This window comes from Passer domesticus, chromosome 1 (assembly GCF_036417665.1).
Source record: "Passer domesticus isolate bPasDom1 chromosome 1, bPasDom1.hap1, whole genome shotgun sequence".
NCBI lineage: Eukaryota > Metazoa > Chordata > Aves > Passeriformes > Passeridae > Passer > Passer domesticus.
The window spans coordinates 100,187,899-100,207,152 of NC_087474.1; the positions used below are offsets into that span (position 1 = coordinate 100,187,899).

General features: G+C 38.0%; 1 protein-coding gene across 15 annotated transcripts in view; it reads right to left on the reverse strand.

The window, feature by feature from the left end:
- LOC135306700 (dynein axonemal heavy chain 5-like) overlaps nt 1–19,254 on the reverse strand; it is a 149,622-nt gene that overhangs the window by 55,383 nt on the left and 74,985 nt on the right. For all 15 annotated transcript variants that reach the window (XR_010367487.1, XR_010367486.1, XR_010367490.1 and 12 more), the window contains 10 exons: nt 18,805–18,972; nt 14,645–14,851; nt 13,084–13,413; nt 11,280–11,486; nt 10,950–11,192; nt 10,161–10,315; nt 7,807–8,471; nt 6,350–6,630; nt 5,759–5,974; nt 3,024–3,191 (listed from right to left, as the gene is read on the reverse strand). Coding sequence is in view for 9 of the 15 variants with exons in the window: in XM_064431079.1 (XP_064287149.1) it covers nt 3,024–3,191; nt 5,759–5,974; nt 6,350–6,630; nt 7,807–8,471; nt 10,161–10,315; nt 10,950–11,192; nt 11,280–11,486; nt 13,084–13,413; nt 14,645–14,851; nt 18,805–18,972 (2,640 nt within the window). In the remaining 6 variants the exon portion in view is untranslated. The remainder of the gene's footprint in view (nt 1–3,023; nt 3,192–5,758; nt 5,975–6,349; nt 6,631–7,806; nt 8,472–10,160; nt 10,316–10,949; nt 11,193–11,279; nt 11,487–13,083; nt 13,414–14,644; nt 14,852–18,804; nt 18,973–19,254) is intronic.

Below are 19,254 nucleotides of genomic sequence, written 5' to 3' on the forward strand. Positions count from 1 at the left end.
AGGTAAAGGATGATTTGGAGCTTTCCTAGCACTTCTCTTGTTAAGGAATTTCACCTTTCAAAGTCCACTGTTCTTACAGTCCATTGAGCAGTTACTGCTGCTGGACTAGGCCAGAAGGCTTCTTGGGCTCTGTCGCTCTGCTCCTGACCTCCTGGGGATGTGCTAAATGCTCATCTTTGCCTTTTGCTTCAGTCCTGTTCTGGGCACATGGCATCTGACTGAAGACTCTTCATGGACATGCAGTCCCAATACTACTCCTATCCCTGATTATTGCAGATTTTTCCTATAGACACTTCATTGGTTTTGGATCAACTTTCTCAGGGACTCGATATGATGATACACTTGTATCCACCATTACTTAGGAAAAGATTGTAAAAAATGCAAAGGCATACACAAGTTCTGCAGACATTCCAAAAACAGTGTTTTTATCTCACTAATACAAATTTTAGAAAACAGATATATATCTGCACATACATATATACCTATGGACACATGCAAACAGATCCATGCAAGAGTGACATTAATAAAATCTTGGCCTCACTTTCTCTTCTATCAGTGACCATTCTTTGGGACTAAAATAACCTTTTGAAAGGCACAGAAATCATGTCTTTTATCTGCTTCTCACTGTCTGTACTAGCTAGGGAAAGACTTTTCATATCTTCTGTTCAGTTACGTGTCCTGACCTCACTCTGTTTTGTTAGGTGACCTAATCCTTCCCCTCACCCCTCTAAAGTATATGCTTTCCTTCTACAGTTATTGTGGGCCTTGAATCCAGACTTGCATGCTTGTTTTCCTGCCCAGTGGGCATCACCTTGTCAAGGACACACTTATTTAAATGGACAACCATCAAATTTCAACACTCCTTGACTATTACCTCTTCTTCAGGTGCAAGATTTCCTTTCATTGCTTGCTGTGGTTTTTTAGCTCAGCATGGAAACAAATGGAAGTAGAAAAGGCAATAAAGTCTCATGCTTAAACTTGAGTGTGACAGTGAGAATCGTCAATATCAAACAGAATTTATAAACTGTAAACAAAGTTCCCTTGATCACTATAACAGCCTAAGGAGAACTTAATTAAAGTCACTGCAGACATCCCTATGGAAATTATACTCCAATACACAGTATTTTAATTGGAGGCTAACAGTTTCACAGCAAAAGTCAGAGTTTCTCCATTCTGCTGTTCTTCAAATAATGGATAAGGAGCAGATGGTGTTTCAAAATTCTCAGGTCAATGGAGCAAGCTGGTTTACAGGAAAGTCTAACTAATGACCCTTGGTCTGCAGGTTACTTATCTAAAGAATGCCAGTATCCATTTGTAGGAATTAGGTAATTTTTGCATACTAAATATATAAGCTATAAAACATAAGGTTTTGCACACTAAAATATATATATTATATTATTTATATTATATTATATTATATTATATTATATTATATTATATTATATATATAAAATTTTTGCACACCAAACTATATATCTATATATAGAAATAAATAATTTTGCACACTAAAATATAAGTGGCTATTAATTAGTTTTCACAGGTTGTCATAGTTAAGATAAATGAGGCAATGAGTCTCACTTAGGATGCAATTTAAAAATATATTGAATCTATTTTGCAGGTGTTTAAGGGGATTTATACCTTAGAACAGCAGTTAGGATAACACAGCTTGATTAATTCATTCAGTAAACCTGCTTTTAGCACTGGATGGATTAGCCTGGGCTAGTACTTTATGCAATTTAATTGTACACTTATTTTCAATTATTTTCTTAGCATCACTACACTGCCTTCTGCAATATCTCCTGCATACTTTACACCCTTCCTCCCTCCCTCTGTCATCTTCAGTTTTTAAAATATTTTTGACTGTTGCTATACTTGACAATAGGCACCGCTCTGCCAAGATATATATGTTTCATTTCTTATCAGCTACAGTGTGACAAGAATGAACACAAAGCTAAATTTATATGTAATCCTAAATCATATACATTCAAATAAAAACTGCAAGAGCACATTTTCAGCTTTCAGGGCTGCATTTGCATATAAAGCCACTATTTCCCCCAGGTCTTGCTCCCTTTTATAGCTCTCAATGGTAACATTTCAAATTCTGTTTTCATTAGTGAACATCCCATTATTTGAAAAGGAAATAGCAAGTTATATATCACAAAAATACAGCATTCTCTTGAGTTACTTGAATAAAAAAAATAGGCTTTTAACACATTTGAATCAGATCTGTCTAGGTATACTAAAAGATTATGCAGAGTTTTGACTATACCATTGATACAGTGGCTTATTCAATAAGAAACCAAACAAGAGTGCAGTGGAAGCATAACGGATTGGATGTATTTCTTCAGAAAAGAACCATAAAACTCACTGTAGGAGCAATGACTATAAATCATTATATAAATATGCAAAGACCCTTATTTTCAATGTGCTCACAAATGGAACATTTCCAAGACAATAAAGCTATCTGTAGGAATTCACACAACAGTAGCTGATCGCTTCCTACTTCAGTTCAATGTTTCAAGAGAATTCTACACCTCACAACTACTTTCTTTATTGCACATGTACACTTGCACATAGTAGTTTGAAACTCCAAGATTTTTTTTAGGGAGATTAATTCCAGCTAAATTCCTTAAAGAATGTTTCTGTGCCAAGACTGATCTCTCCTCTCCCAGATTCTATCATGACCACAGTGAGTGGGTTCCTTCCCTGGCCAGAAGGACTGAGGAGTTTTGTTGAAGCCATAGTGCTTGGCTGAGGGCAGAGAAGGTATCACTATCTCCCATGCACAGCTAGACAGACTCTATAAAGGACCAACTGAATGCTTACTGTGTTCACACAACTTAAGCTGTACCACAGAGTAGTTCTGTGTAAGGAGAAAAAGTTGCCAGGACATATTAAACCTCTGTGTGGTTGACTTAACAACGGTGTGAAGAAACAAGAATCTCTTTTTTAGCCAAAATGACTTTTTTTTCCACTTGACTATATTAATCTCTCAAAATAATACAATTGTGAATATTAAATACCTTAAGAGGAAGAACTTCTTTATTAATACCATAGAAGTAAGCCATTGCTTGTGTCCATGAGCAAAGACCTGCTACATTTCCACACACTTTTTTAGCAGTCTCAAGATTATAATCCTCCATATCCAAATAAGGCTCTAAAAGCTCCACAGTTTCTTCTGTAATTGAGTCCTAGTCAATGAAAAGGAAAAATTATTTTTTAAAATGGGTTTTTGAATAAGGTCTGCTTCACAGGAACATTTTTCTTTTTAAAACCATGGGGTATCACTTATTACAGGATAAATCAACAAAGTAATGCTGTTGCCTTTCACTCTTATAAAGGACAGATTAGTAGTTTTTGTGTACCCGTGAAAATAACTCCTACTGCAACAGATTGACTTGAGTTGGCATTTAATATCCCTATTTGACACATAAGCTTTACAGATGCTCCTAGTGCTCGTAGCTCCATGACAATTTAAGCTGTTCTAAGTTATTGCTGCTACAACACTGCACCTTCTTCTCTTCCCCCCTCAACCAGATGTCTTTGCCCCAACTTTAATACCCTCACCGACACTCAGTGAACTACTTTGGAAACTGTTATGACAGAAATATAAGTCAGAAAACTACTGATTAATTTTCTTCTAGTCCAGTTCCATAAACAATCTCACCACGGCATCAGACAGGCACTGGTGTGAACACAGCTAAAGGAACCAAACATGCAGATTTCAGAAGGAAAAGGGTGAAACTGCAAGGCACTGTCTCCACTTCACTGAAGCTAACCCTTTTCCTTAACTGTGAAAGAAATGTCTTGCAGCTGTTATTCTAATCCCAGCTTTTTTTCGCCTTTCACAATCTGCTGAGAATATGAAATGCCAGATCTTTGATGATGGTGGTTAATCTATAATTATGTAAGTGTCAGAAGAAAATGGAATTCATCTCCTCAAGCAACGTAGAAAGTAGAAGAGCTTATACAGGCTAAAAATGACTGCTTAACAATAGACATGTTAAGAATCTTCCCCTTTTTTGGCAATGTATTAATGCCTTTCTTTTAATGCATCTAAAAATCATCCACCATTCATACTGTCAAGCAATTTACCCTTTTCTTGTTTTTCTGCACAGCAGAAAGGACTGCCTTGTACTTATCTGATCCTTAGCTACTCTAATAAAAAAGGCATTCACTATATTACTCCCAAGATCAGCCATGGTGATGTTTTCACTGTGATCATTTGCTAAAATGTAAAATAGTGCTGGACAAAAATTTTGACTTTTTTTATTCTCCTACTCAAAATAATGAGCTAACAAGCTGGTAAAGGTGAAGCAAAGATCAATCATCAGTGGTCTAAACCTCTGCTCAAAAGTTTGGAAAATGTCATGCTTTTTCTTCTAAGTAATTAATTTTGAACTCAATGAACTTCTTCATCCACTAATTTTCATTGCCTAAAAATACTAGGAAAGAACAAAAACCTCACAAACAATTAAGCTGTGTAGTCTACTGAGACACAACAAGCTTTCTTGTCCTATATACTCAAAATGAGAAATAGACAGCATGTGAAGGACCTCAGCAGGGATTGAAGTAGTCCAGTATTCTACCCCACCTTCATCAGTATCACTTCCTGCAATAACTCAGTCCCACAGAAGTTGTTCTGACTCCTCTGAGTTAAATGTGCTGCCAGCTACCAGCAGGAATACATGCACTATTAATAAGTGCCAAAACTCTGGAAGTCTCATTAGACAGAAACTTGAGTAAGGAGGGCATAATTAGTCCTTGCTATCTTAAAACTAATTTCCTCTTTCTGTTTAGTGGAGATAGCACTTGGAAAAGTGTCCAGACTGACAGCCCCAGGAAAAAACTGTCTACAGAGGCAGTGCAAGTTTCCACAATATGGCTCTCTGGGAGAAATGGCTCCTGGGGATACTGAGAATGATCTTCACAACAAAAACACTCCAGCAGCTTAGAAAAGGCATCAGCAAAATGCACAGCTAAGTAGATTAAAACATTAGGGTACAAATGAAAGTATGTTCTTCATTGCAGGAAAGCCAGGTTTTGCTGAAATCTGCTTGGTCTCCTTGATTATAAAGCTGAGCTATGATTCTTCCATTTAATATTCTACCCTAGGTTTTTTTCTGGTCCAGCTACCTGTGACATCTTTCTTTTCTTCCTTATAGAGAATTTTCCTTTGTCTCACAGCTCAGTGAACCTTGCAAAAGTTTATGACCTGACAGAACTAAAAACCTGTTCACTTTTATTCTTCTTACAGTTGAAAATATTATTCTTCATTTCACTATTTTTCTTGTGAAAGAACTCCAAAAAGTTCCCTAATCATCTCATTGCCTTTCCTGCTCATTTCATTTTTTTCTTATTTCCTGCTACCTCCATAGCAAATTAGAGACAGAATTGTCGAGTGCCTTACAGGCAAACCGGCCTGGTAGCACTGGAGAAGGTGAGCCATTAAAAAGCCAAGAGTGGGTCCTTTTAAGACAAATTCCTACTCAGAAGCAGGAACTGCCTGAATAAGAACACTCAGCTTCTCAACATTTGATCTACTGCTTGGGATACTTCTGTCTGCTAGAATCCACTGTATGGCCAAGGAGAAAAATTACTGACATAATGAACCACGAAAATGAAAAAGAATGGCCACAAAGTATCTACAACTATAGATGGACAAAACTGTTTCAAACTTCCTTTGATTGTAGAAGACACTTTCATGTGAACTCTGAAGATGGTTATTGAAGCAGTAGTGTCCCTATTAGTTACTTACCTTCTGAAAAGTAAGCAACATGCTAAGAAATCCTGAATGATTCATTAGCTTCTGAGCCTCAGTCCATGATGGCTTCACACCTGGATGCTCATGATCTAGTGTCACTGCATCTATTTTCCTTTGGAATAAAAGCAGCACGCAGTCCATGATCCGCATTATCAGGTGAGGAGGCTTACCCAGTTTGCGAACAGTTGCAATGTCAGAAGGTTTTATTGTCTGAAAAATTATAGAAGAAAATAGAAGAAAATAGTCCATTTATTTAAGCAGTCACTCGATTGCAAAGAATGATGTTCTTTTGGGAGGACTGTACTTGCAGTGCAATTGCTAAAGTTTTACAGGTCCCTAAGAAGCACTACTGCAGAAAGTCTTTAAAGGTAGTCCCACTCTATGACTGCTTTATTGCCTGACAGTAGAGTACTGCCCATCTTACCTCTTCCCCTCTTCAGTTTTCAGGTTTTTTTTCTACAAGGATTTACAGGTTAGTGCCATTCTTTCAATCCCCTGTATCCTCCCAAGTTAAAAGCACAAGTCAAATTATTGCACATAATAATCATTAACTGCATGCATGCTCAGAATATATTTGCTTCTGACCTGAAGGGCTGCCTTGGCTTCTTCCAGTGCAGGTCTTGCAGCTTCAAGTTTCTCTTCTGCTGCTGCTTTATCAATGGCAATGTCATCCACAATAGCCTGAGCCTTGTCTTTTACTGTTTGCACCTGCATTTTAACTTTTTCTGCATCATGGGCTTTCATCGTAACTTCCAATAAAACTTCATCAGCTTTTTTTGAAGCTATAGCCAAATCTTTCTCCTTCATAACCAACTCTTTGGAGAGCTGATTTACAGAAACCTCAGCTTCCATCAGTTTTGCAAGACCTATGGTGGACAAATTCCATTTTAGCAACAGGAAGACCCTATGGAGAAAGTAACCTCAGAGAAGCAAGGTGAATATTTAAAATAAGTCGCTCTGATTCATATTTAGGAACACCAATGAGTGATCCCATTGGTTGAACACCAAAATTAAGCAGGGGATTTATTTTTTTTAATGCATAAAAACCTTCAGAATCTGTCACTTGATCACTTGATCATTTATTTATATTCTTATACATGAGAAGGAGACTAAATATTAAACAAACATGTTCAAAAATGTTAGCATGGAAATGACAGTCTAAGAATTGTGTGCGAAATTTCTGAAACCCATGAGAACATGAAAAGTACCAGGCTGTGCTCTGTACAAAACAAAGAAAACTGGCAATGAAAGTGAAGACACAAGGAGAGTAGGCTGAGGTTCTAAATTCAACATTACATGAAGATCCAGATGAGATGGGGTTAAAAGAACCCTACTGATTCTTGAGCAATACACTGCTCCAAAAAATTGAACAAATTATGAGAAAAAAATTTAAGTATAAATATCGTCATATATAAATGCATGTCTCTAAATGTAAATGTATCATATATATCTTTCTAGCTCAAAAAAACCCATGCTTGTTTCTCCAGACAGCCAGCCACCCTTTACCTTTGGACTTATGTGTATATAGGGCAAGTCTGCAACTTAAGTTCACATTCACTTCCAAATAGCATTCAGTTTAGGAGAGTCTTTAATTGTTTACCATGTATGACTATGTGCAGAGCAATGTTTTTAAAACTGTACCTTTGGCATATACCTGTTTCTTAAAAAAATTATTCAGAGGGACTGAATATGAGCACTTAATTACCTTTCAGATTTACTCATGGCATGCTTACATGTGAAAACTAGGATCTCATTAGTTCCTTGGCATACATGCATGGGAAATTAGGAGTTTCAAGTATTTTAATTGCTAATTAATACTATTTCCAAAACTCCTCTTTAATCTGCACATTCGTAAAGTTGATGGAAACAAAACCTCTGCACATTTTTTAATCACACACGATACAGCTAAAAATATTTGACTCTGCTTCCAAATGAATGCGATCTCACAATCTAAATCCATGCTTTTACATCCTTTTATTCAGATTCTTCTCACCTTTTTAAAAACAAAGAAAGAAACAAAAATCAAGAAACTTTTACAGTACCTGTTCTCATGCGTTCAGATAAACTTCCAAGACTGGCAAACTTCTCTTTGTAAATAGATTTGTAACCTCCAATGAAGGACAGGTAAGATTTTGGTGTGACAAAGGTCCGTCTCCTATATCGTTCAAAGTATTCAACACATTTTTCAGCTACAATATCTTGAATTGTTCCCATGGTGTTAACAACACTCTGTTTCACTTCATCTGTACACTCAATATGGTAAGAAGCTAGAAAATGCTGTGCAACTGCTACAAGAGCATCTTTAGGCCAATGCTGGAACCAGTCTATGGTACAGCCTGAAATCAGACCTGGAAATTTGAGTGCACGAGTTCTGAATTTTTCTCCAACAGGAGAAAAACAAAGAACCACATGCAGGTTATTCCGAACTCGAGCAAGAAAGTAACTGTAAAGATTTTCACTAGTGGGACTAAGCCTTGGGTACTCCTTCTTCATTGCTGGAATCAGGTCTTGTGTGATTTCACCTATTTCATCCCGTGCAAAAAGATTTGAGACTTCACCTGAAGCCAAAACATTGTTCATGTACTCAAGAAAAGATTCATCTCTGACTTCATTGTCCGTGAATATAAAGACAACACCCTTTCCTTTTTGACCGGCAGCACGGTACAACATTTTCAGGTCATCCAAAAGGTTGTTGGTGGCATATGTTCTGGAATAGAAAAGGGTTAAGGAAAGAGAGAACAAGAATTACAGATCACCTTAGGAGATATGTATAATCTGGATCAGCTTCCTTGAGGCAAGAAAAAAATATCTAGATAAGAAATTAATACCACAGCTCCTGGTTACATTTTTTTAGGTTTCTTTTTCATAAACATTTTCCCAAAGTGAATGATCAGTAATATAAATAATGTGAAATGAGGTGAAGTCAACAAAATAATGTGCTGGGGAAGCGTATGGTGACAGCAATACTATATCTAAGGCAACTATGATGCTGTTTTGTATCTCCATGGTTTGCAGATGTAAATTCTTTATTAGAAATAGGTTAATACAGCTGGATTAAATTGTCAAGTAGGTTCTGATACCTGTAACCATTATGTAAATACAGCTGGATTATCTTCTGAAGATACTGAGAGCAGATTAAAGGAAATCAGTAATAGACAAAAGAGAATGAAACTGAGGGGTTTATTGTGTTATATGGTTTAACTAAAATCAAGCCCCACAATTTAGGTCTGAACATTATCACTTGGGCTGATCAGTTCTTCTGCAAATGAGACCATGACTGCTTCTGTTGTTATGTGTCTTATAGCTGGTGCACGCAGTAGGTAAGATTCAGATAAATCCACACAAATTACACATTTCAGATTATGCAATATAAAATGACATAAAGTAATGTTAAAAAATGGCAGATTTTGTCCCAAGCCAACTAAAGCTGAAATTAGAAACCTATTTTCTTTGTAACCAGCCTCTTATTTCCAAAAATCTCTTCAAAGTCATAAGTAATTTGTGCAATACACACATGACCCATTCTTCACATAAATATGCCACACAGGAAGTGTCCCAGTTCTCTTTTAGCTCCATCTTCTTTCTGCTCCATAAATACCCATAGAGCAAGCACTTCAGAGCTTGAGAAACAATCCAGCTCTTCAGTTTGTATGTGTCGGCTACAGTTATTACAGTGATTTGTGGTATTCTGATAGGAACATAAGAATTTCTCTACTGAGTCAGAATAGCAGTGTGTCTGGTTCAATAATCTAACATCAGTTATGTGAAATGATACTTAGAGACAAAACATGATCCAGCATTCACTCTTCACTGCTAATTTCATGCTTACTCCTTCCATATTCATTGCCATTATTAATATTTGTCTTACTAATCTTGGAAATCTAGGGATTCTGTTTTATCACTTTGGGTTTTTTCTTTCCCTCCTGTTTTGTGTTCTCAGTGTTCCTTTCTTCTGCTTCTGGGACACAGGAAGAGATTGTGATATGGCTTTCTTTATCTCTCCTTTCATCAGAAGCCTCATAAAATTAGTCATAGACCTGATATGTCTCTCTAAAGAATACTTCTCAGCATTTTAAATAGTTTGCAAAAAAGAATACTCTTGGCTGGTCTTTATTGCCTAGCCTTGTAAACCCTATCTCAAAAGAGAAAAAGAAGGAAGGCAGTAGCTACTCCCTTTCACTTCAAATTTCTATAAATTACAGAATTCCAGCACTACAAAATATTAAGTCATTAACAGAAATGGTCATAATCCAATTTGTCTATATAAGACCAAAAATGTCATTTACACTGAGGGAGAAAATGTTTGAGAGGTTTGCATTTCTTTAAGCTGATTGTGAGGAGTTCATTTCTATGGCAAATTAAGGAGCAAATGTCCATGTCCACTGCATTGTGTTACCTTGTTAAAGTAATCTGAAAGCTCTCGTGTCCAGCAATGTATGCTGCTAGTCTGGTCAGACTCTGCTTTCCAGATCCACCCACACCCACCAACAATGCACTTCCTTGTGGAGTACGAATGATCCGTGATATTTTAATCAAATGGATGATTGCATCCTGTGTATTGAGAGAAAAGGGGATGAAGAGATGCAAAAATGATGCATTGTATAATCAACTAGAAGCATGTCAACAAGGAACTTCTTCCCAACAGCTAGATGGCTTCTCTGGAGCCTATGCCAAAAACTCAGTCTTGTACTCGTAAAAATCAACAGGAGATTTCCCCATGACTTCAGTGGGCAGCAGGGCTAGACCAAGAGAAATGTCCTTGTATCAAGCTTGTATGAAGCAATGTCACATGCACAGTTTGTCATCAGCAGGGCTGAAGGCATGCCCCTTAGGCGACAGAAGGAAAAGCAGAAAGGACTCCTCCAGCTTTTCAGCTGACTTATTTACAAGCTCTCTAAATAGACTGACAAAATATAAGTGTACTATAGGCACTTCTTATTCAACTGCTGTAGTTATTCTATCAAACCACCCTAACTAAAGTTGAAGAAAGCACTGTGCATCAAGACTTTGACAAGGAGGTGACTTTCAGGAAAGCAAGACTACATTCACCATGTGCACTGTATAAACCACCTATATGTTCTGAGCTATCTCCAAAATAATGTGATAGAAACATACAAGATCTATGCATCAATAAGTGCAAAAGACCAGGCACTTTCTGTATTAATACAATTACAAGCGTTAATACCTTGAAAAATACTAAATCCATCTTTGATCCTCTGACAGTTTCATTGTACTGTTGCATGAACATCCGTAATCTTTCAGCCAAGTAATCCAAAGATGGGATAGGCTCATAAATTTTAGGAGCCTTCAACTCTGCATCATCAGGCTCATCTCCAGTAGCCTCTGGGACATCACGCAAGAAATCCACAAAGTATAATTCCGTGCATTTATCTCCAAACATATCTTGACCGTGTTCCTCAGAAACAATCTACAACAATACATTAAGGATTGCATTAGTAATGACATATGTCATTGGCCTCTTTCTGTGGCAAATACTAAAATACTATTTGCTTACCTTCCTCATCATGTCTTCAAACCAGTCTTTATCACCTTGGCTGATGAACCTGTCTGCAATAACACGTCTGCACTCATGTTGGAATAAGGCTACCAAAACACTGATGCTCTGGCAGACATCAGAAGTAACTGTAAGTATTCCTTGCCAAATACGACTGAGGTCTCGTAAATTGAAGATGTAATGAAATTTAGCTGGAGTTGGTAACATCTACAAAATAATGTCATGAGCCATATTCAAATAACTGCTAAATGAAAATATTTTCTACTTATTATTAAGTGAAAGTGAATGTAGATATTTTCTTCAGTCTTGTGTTAAAGCAGAAATACATGCTTGGCATTTAAGAGGCAACCATAAAATGAAGAAACGACAATAGCAATAACCAGCTTTTTAATTTCACTTTGATTTCATCTGAGTTTCTTTTAATCTTTCGAGTCCCAGGAACATGCACTGAAGGGTACCCAAGACAGGTAAGTTAATGATGGCACTGAAGACTACAGTAAAAATGTCAATATTGCCTATCCTGTGGTGTTGCTTCTGCCCCTTCTTCCAGATCATGTCTGCTATTTTCTTTTGTCCTTTCCAAGATTATCTGGGGAAAGGTTCATGAGGGGAAGGGAAGGGAAGGGAAGGGAAGGGAAGGGAAGGGAAGGGAAGGGAAGGGAAGGGAAGGGAAGGGAAGGGAAGGGAAGGGAAGGGAAGGGAAGGGAAGGGAAGGGAAGGGAAGGGAAGGGAAGGGAAGGGAAGGGAAGGGAAGGGAAGGGAAGGGAAGGGAAGGGAAGGGAAGGGAAGGGAAGGGAAGGGAAGGGAAGGGAAGGGAAGGGAAGGGAAGGGAAGGGAAGGGAAGGGAAGGGAAGGGAAGGGAAGGGAAGGGAAGGGAAGGGAAGGGAAGGGAAGGGAAGGGAAGGGAAGGGAAGGGAAAAATTTGAGAAAACATTATTTGGAAAAATATTTATAACCTAGCAAAAAGCTACATTTTCTCTAGGAAAGGAAATTAATTAGAAGTAATAAACCCCCAGTTCTGTTGAATATATTGGTGAATAATTATGAGTCAATAGTTTCACTAGAAGTTCCTCTATTTCTCTGTGTAAACCAATTATAGGTCTACAGTGAGTTGTTTGTGAAATTCGGACCAACCTTTTCTGGACAGGAATTTAACAAATCCTACTCTCCACCACTTTTCTCAGAAGAAGAACAATTTTGACACACATTTCTATGCTGCAGTTTTGTTCTTTTCAAATTTCATTCTATACTTAATGTTTTCTATCTCTTTCAAAGCAAAATTTGCCCAGGAATTGCAGTCAAATGTTTGTAACAGTTTGTTTGAAATGGAAAAAGTTAATATTTATAAATTACTAAATACCAGATTTCATTTGTTTCTAACTGATTCCCTCTCTGCCAAATTTGAATTCTTTCCTAAAATTCAGACCTTTAAAGTTTCTCACAATTCCAAACAGCTTTACAGAAGATTCCTATCTAATTTTTAATTTCTGGTTCCTTGTGTTCTCAACATTTTCTCAGCTGGAAGATCTTTCAATCTTCCTATCAGCTATGTCTACTATGTTATATGTATATAATGCGATGCTTATATCAGCTACAGATGCTTATATCAGCTACAGAAGACACTGCATATGATTAGGATTTTTATCTGGAGCTTGGTGCTCAGAGCATCCAATTCAGAGCAGAGGCATCAGCCAGCAGTTACACCCACAGGTCACAGCTTCACAATATGAAATATGAACACACACAACAGTACAAAAGGTACAGTACAAAAGATATTTCAAGGGCTTAATAGATGTAATTTTACCTTTGCTTTTGTCATTTGCCAAACCTTTCGACTTGTAGATACTAATGCTGAAGCCAGTTTACATACTTCTGCGGGGAAATGTCGTTGTTCACAGAAATAGCCTTCAGCTATTGTTTGAAATATCTTATCAATAGAGGAAGTGGAAGGTAGTGTGCAGTTGAAGATGGTGAACTGGCGTTTCAGGCGCTGTGGGATGTCATTCCGACCTCCCCCAGGGTGAATCATAGCGGCTACAAACTGGATGTCAACTACATTTGTGAATTCCCCTGGCTTCTCCAAATTGTAGAAACCTTTCTGTTCCATCAGCTGTCTTACAATCTCATTGGTGATCTAAATATAGCCGAACACAAAAAAAAAAGGAATGGAGGAGTTAAGCGTTTCAAGGTTGTCAACATGCAATGTGTCAACCAAGCACTCAGATGCAGTGCATTGGCTGCCTGTAAGCTTCATGTGCTAAGTAGTTGTGGTCATGAAGTCAGACATTCAACTGAATTTGTATAATTTCAACTTAAGAAAAGACAGCCCTTTCAATTTTCAATTCAGACTATCTTCAGATTGACACAGGCACTTAGTGAGAAAGAATGGTTAATTTAGCACAATGTGTAGTCACACATCCACTTGCACAGAGACACTGAGTACAGAGCTACACTGGAAGCAAGGAAATTGCTTTTTTTCAGCAGAATTTTTTTATATTTCTATCATATTTTCAGAGTATAGGTCTATAAGTATTTTTTAATCAGTACTTCAAGACAGCTTGCTAGTCTTTAATGTCAACTGTGATCATAGAATTGTTTAGGTCGGAAAGGACCTTTTTATTATTGAGTCCAACCATTAAACTTGTACTGCCAAATCCACCACTAAGCCATGTCCCCAGGTGCCTCTCTTAAAGACCTCCAGGGATGGTGACTCCACCACTTCCCTGGGCAATCTGTTCCAAGGCTCAACAACCATTTTGGTGAAGAAATTTTTCCCTAATGTCCCATCTAAACTTCCCCTAGTACAACTTGAAGCCATTTCCCCTTGTCCCATCAACACTAACCTCACTACAACCTCCTTTCAGGTGGTTGCAGAAAGCAATAAGATCTCCTCCAAGCTTTCTTTACTCAAGGCTCAACAAACCCAGTTTCTTCTTAAGTCTCATTCTTTAGACTCACCACCAGCTTAGATATCACATAACAGTAATTGCTCTTAAAGTCAAGAGCAGATCAAACAAAAATCTCTGAGTATTTCTTGGATTTGCATACTTCCTTTCCCAGACTGGTTCTCAGGACTGCTACTTTGGAAATCCTACTAGCTTTGTATGCAACCAAACCAAAAGGCTTAAATACTACAATGATTGCACCAAGTCGCTTGACACTGTCCTTGATCTTTTGGGACTGACAGCTTATTAGTCATGTCAAAAAGTGGCTTGGAGAAATTGTTTTTAGTAAACATATTTGTTCTAATCCATATTATGATACCTTTTTGCAACCTATCCCATTTTTTCAATCCACAGATCAGTATTCCCAGCAGCAACAATGGTAAGACCACCAACTCCCAAATGTTAATATTTTCCTTTTACCTGATCACCCCATTCATTAATCAGAGGCATGTTAATGTCATCAATAAAGACAGTCATTTTCTTCCCTGCTGGAGGACCATGTGTAGTGCCCATTCTTTTGCCTATGTAACTTTCTATGCTTCTTTGGAACATATGCGGCAGAGTCGCAGAGGAAAAGTTTAGGCATTTGGTCAAGTGAGCATCGGGATCATACTTGCTTGTGTAACTCTGCAAGATAAACCACATTGAAAAGCACATCAGTAACTCCAGGTGAATTAAGACAAAAGGAGACACAGATGCTCAGCAGCTCTGCAAAAAATCTCAGTCCTGCTATTAAATTCAAAGTCTAGGAACACAGTTTATTTAAGATAAATACACCATCTGCAACTTGAAATTCAAACAAATTGTCAGTTAATGTTTTGCAAAAAATTTTTAAGTATTAAAATTTATAAGCTCTTAATAGACTTCACTAAGTATTACAACAAGTAGATGTATGCCAACTCAAGATGCAAATAGAGATTGCATTAGCAATTGTCAGGGTTTTTCTATATTTAAGCTGTTAGTGATGATCTATTACAGCAGACTGCAAGGAACAAGGGAAAAACCAAATCCGTTTTCATGTGTACACTACAAAGTCAAAACTCTTAAAACAAAAGCAATGTAAAGGAATGGCACTGTAAAATCAAACCCATACAAATAAAAAATCAAACAAATACATCATATTTACTGATAGCTAGCTATCTTCTCTTAATGAAGAAACTAATCCTTGAATTTTATGAATATGTACAATTCCCACAGCTGCTGAGGATGCCCCAAAGCAACAAAGTTCCACTTTTCATATTTAGTGAGGTTTTATAATAAAAATATGTAACCCTAGAGTCACACTAAGGGATATATATATACATATATATACATATATTTAGAGAGAGAGAGAGAGCAAGAGAGAGCATAGGAAATATTTTGCTCAGGAGAAGTCCTGGAGCTTAGAAATAGCCACAAAAATTCCATAATTTCCAACATAAAATCTTTTTAAAGATTTGATTCTTCTGCAATGATGATGAAGTTTAATATAATTTAAATTCTTCTCTGTATAAGAGGGTTGATTAGAAATGTTCCCATTTTGGTACTTCAGAAAAATAAACCTATATCCTTGTTGAAGAAGTGCTCTAAGAACTCCAGTGAGACATACACTCTGTGTGACAGCAGAAAAGAAGATACAGCTAGATCCCCACAAAATATTTTGATGAATGTTGTTAATTTTCTTGATACAGTGATAGCATTTAAGAAAAGTTGCCCTCCAGAAAGACTTTTTTTCAGACCTCACATAAATGACAACCCCCATGTGTAGTGTATATGAAACAGTCCTGGCTTTGGTTTGTACTCTTCACAGCTGAGGGGTTGGTGCAGGTCAGTGCTCAGACCTCTCCTCAGGACTCCAACATTTTGTACAAAGCTCATGTGCCAGGTGAGGGTGCCCAGGTGCTGGCAGCAGGGCTGTGGGGCAGTCCCTGGCAAGAGGAGGACAGGGCTTTTCCATGCCAGACACAGCCAGTTCCAGCTGCCTCCAGCAGAGCCACTGGAGACAATCAGCCTGTGTCAGGAAGGGCAAAATTCTACCTGGCAGTTGAGAGAAAAGTGCAAAAACTGTGAGAAAGTCAGGCCTGCAGACACCAAAGTGAGAGCAGAGAGAAGGCAGGAGGTGCTCCAGCACAGATTCCCCTGCAGCCTGTGGTGCAGACCATGGTGAAGCAGGTTGTCCCCCTGCATTCCATGGAGATTCACAGTGGAACAGAGATCGACCTACAGCCCATGGAGGACCTCACACTGGAGCAGCTGGATGCCCAGAGGAGGGTGTGTCCCCATGGGAAGCCCATGCTGGAGCTCCTGGCAGCACCTGCAGACCCATAGAAAGAGAAGCCCATGCTGTACCAGGCTTGCTGGCAGGACCTATGACCATGAAGAACCCATGGTGGAACAGTTAAGGAAGAACTGCAGCCCTGGTAAGAACTGTGTCCATGTAGGAGGAGGGAGCAACATGGAAGAGGAAGAAGAGGGACAGTGGAACTGTTATGGACTGACCACAGCCCCCATTTCTCATCCCCCTGTACTGCTGGCCATGGAGGAGGTAGAAGCGTCAGTGATGAAGGACTAAAGATGAGCCTGAGAAGAAGAGAGGAGTGAGAAGAGGGTTTCAAGTGTTTGTTTTTCAGTATTTGTTTTTCACCATCCAATTCTACTTTTAATTAGAAATAAATTTCAAAAGTGTTCCCCAAGTCAAATGTTTTTCCCATCGCAGTATCTGATGAGTTGAGGATCTCCCTGTCTTCACCTCGACCCCTGTGCTGTTGAGGAGGGGGAGGCAATCAGCAGGTGGGTAAGGGTCTTGCAGCTGGCTTAGGCCAACAAACTGCAATTATGAATTCTCAACCATTTAAAAAACACATTTGTGTTTTATCATTATGGCATTTCAGAATGTTTGCATGGTAACAGTAATATTGCACAGCACAGAAATGAGAACTATCTTTGAAAAAGAAGAGGGTATTGAGTACTATTATTTTCGTTAGTTAAAATATCAGAGAATTTTCAACTGTCCTTTACCAGTTTAATATTATTTTTTAATTTTTTTTTGCAATTTGTGAATTAATAGTACAGAGAATAAAGGTCTTAAATTAACGTTCCATTTCAAGTTATTTTGATTCATACTGATGCTTTACTCAACACCGAAGATTAGTCAGATTAATTCAGATTACTACCTGAAGTGTTCTTATTAAACGTCTTTTTACTTTTTCATTCACTTAACTGTTTATATCCGGAAATTTCCACAAGGTGTAGTAAAACAAAATTCTACAGAAGATGAAAGCAGAAGGGAAACAGTTGTGAAGGTAGTTAGCACTCACTCCTAATCTTACATGAGATCAAATATCTGCTACTCTGCTCTATAGCATAGACTCAGTGTAAGCAACTCCCAAGAATCAGTTTCAATTATTTTTAGGGACAGGAATGGCATCTGAAGGCTGGGGGTTGCCAGCATCTGGACAAAATCCAGGATGCGGAATATCAAGACCACCACCCGGACCCCGCCTCTTCACTCTGCTAAAATAGTTCTCAGCTGCTGCCAGGAACAGAAGCTGGCATTACACCGGCATGCCTGTTGGCATCGACAGCTATGCTGAAAAAATAGCATTAATGGCTGCTGGCACAGGTACAACTCACTCTCTGTCAGGGCTCAGAGAGCACATGGCTGGGGCACACAAAATGGCTCCAGATTTTAAGAAAGCCAGAGGTCAGTTTAGGCTGGTGTTTTTCAGCTATTTTCCATTTCAAGACCTCTGCAAACCCTCCAGTGAAGGTACAGATGCCTGTATAACCAATTCAGCTGTCTCAACAGTAGACCAGTTTTATTTAGCTACCTCTCATTGATCAAAGAATCCACACATTCCCCTGAAAAACAGAGAAACCCTGCTGAAAAATATTGTGCTTCCAACTCTTTAAATAAGGGATGCCAAGTTTGGCGTGACATCTCGGTTTGTTCAGCCTTTTGATCACTGACTTTTCTATATTAAGTTATTAAATTTTTTTGTGTCATATGATTAACCTGCACCATTTTATAATACAGAAACCATGTATTAATTTAATAGCAATCCTGTTATTTCCTTCTAGAGAAAGAACACGTCATTTTCAGTGAAGAAATTGACAGAGCATATAACAAACAGCAAATTTACCCTCTGAAAACCACCCTTACTAAAGAAGGAAGTTCTTTTTCTCTCTTCTGTTTGACTTTTGAAGAAAGGCTGTGCAACAAGGGTGTACAAAAGATCAGGTCACACATGGCACCACTGACAAAGCACAGGAAAATAAAAAAACCTCCAAGAATCAACATTTTCTTAGCGAAATTTTCCATTAGACTACTCAAAAGAAAGCATAGGAAAGAGGGTTTATCATCTCACCTTGTGGCCACAGTTAGCAAAGATTAAAAGAAACTTTTATACTAAAGACTAGAGACTTGGGAGTTTTTGCTTGTAGTCCACGTGAGTACTGGCAAAAAGCCTCAGTAGGAATGCTAGTATGTAACCTGAAGAAAAATCAAACTATCCTTCACTTCAGCTTAACATTTGTGCCAATATCAACTATTGCAATGTTATTGTACTAATATATTACATATGTTTTTCTATTCCACTTACCTTAATCATAACAGTTTTTGCTGTTCCTTGTTCCCCAATTAGCAAAACAGCTTTTCCTTGCCTCATGATAGTGTGCATTAGAAAGTCTGTTCGGACACTGTCTATGTTTGGAACTAGAATGGAAGTATATTCTGGTACTGAATCTTTAGGATAAATATATTCAGGGACCTGCATAAGGAAGACATGCAAAAAGTTTGAGAATTGCTACCTGCCCACACAATCACTTTGAATCAGAACACAAAATCAAATGTACTTTATAAAATTTACATCAGCAAAACTTTTCTTCCTGAAAGCCAAGTATCCTTTCGTAATCAAACAGTATCTTGTCATGCTTTTATAAAATGGAGTTAGGCTAGCAGGATATTTTCATTCCTCCGGTGCCTGATAAAAGCTTTTTCTTGCTAGAATTTCATAAAGAGTAGGGTGATAGACAGTATACAGAGTTAGGAT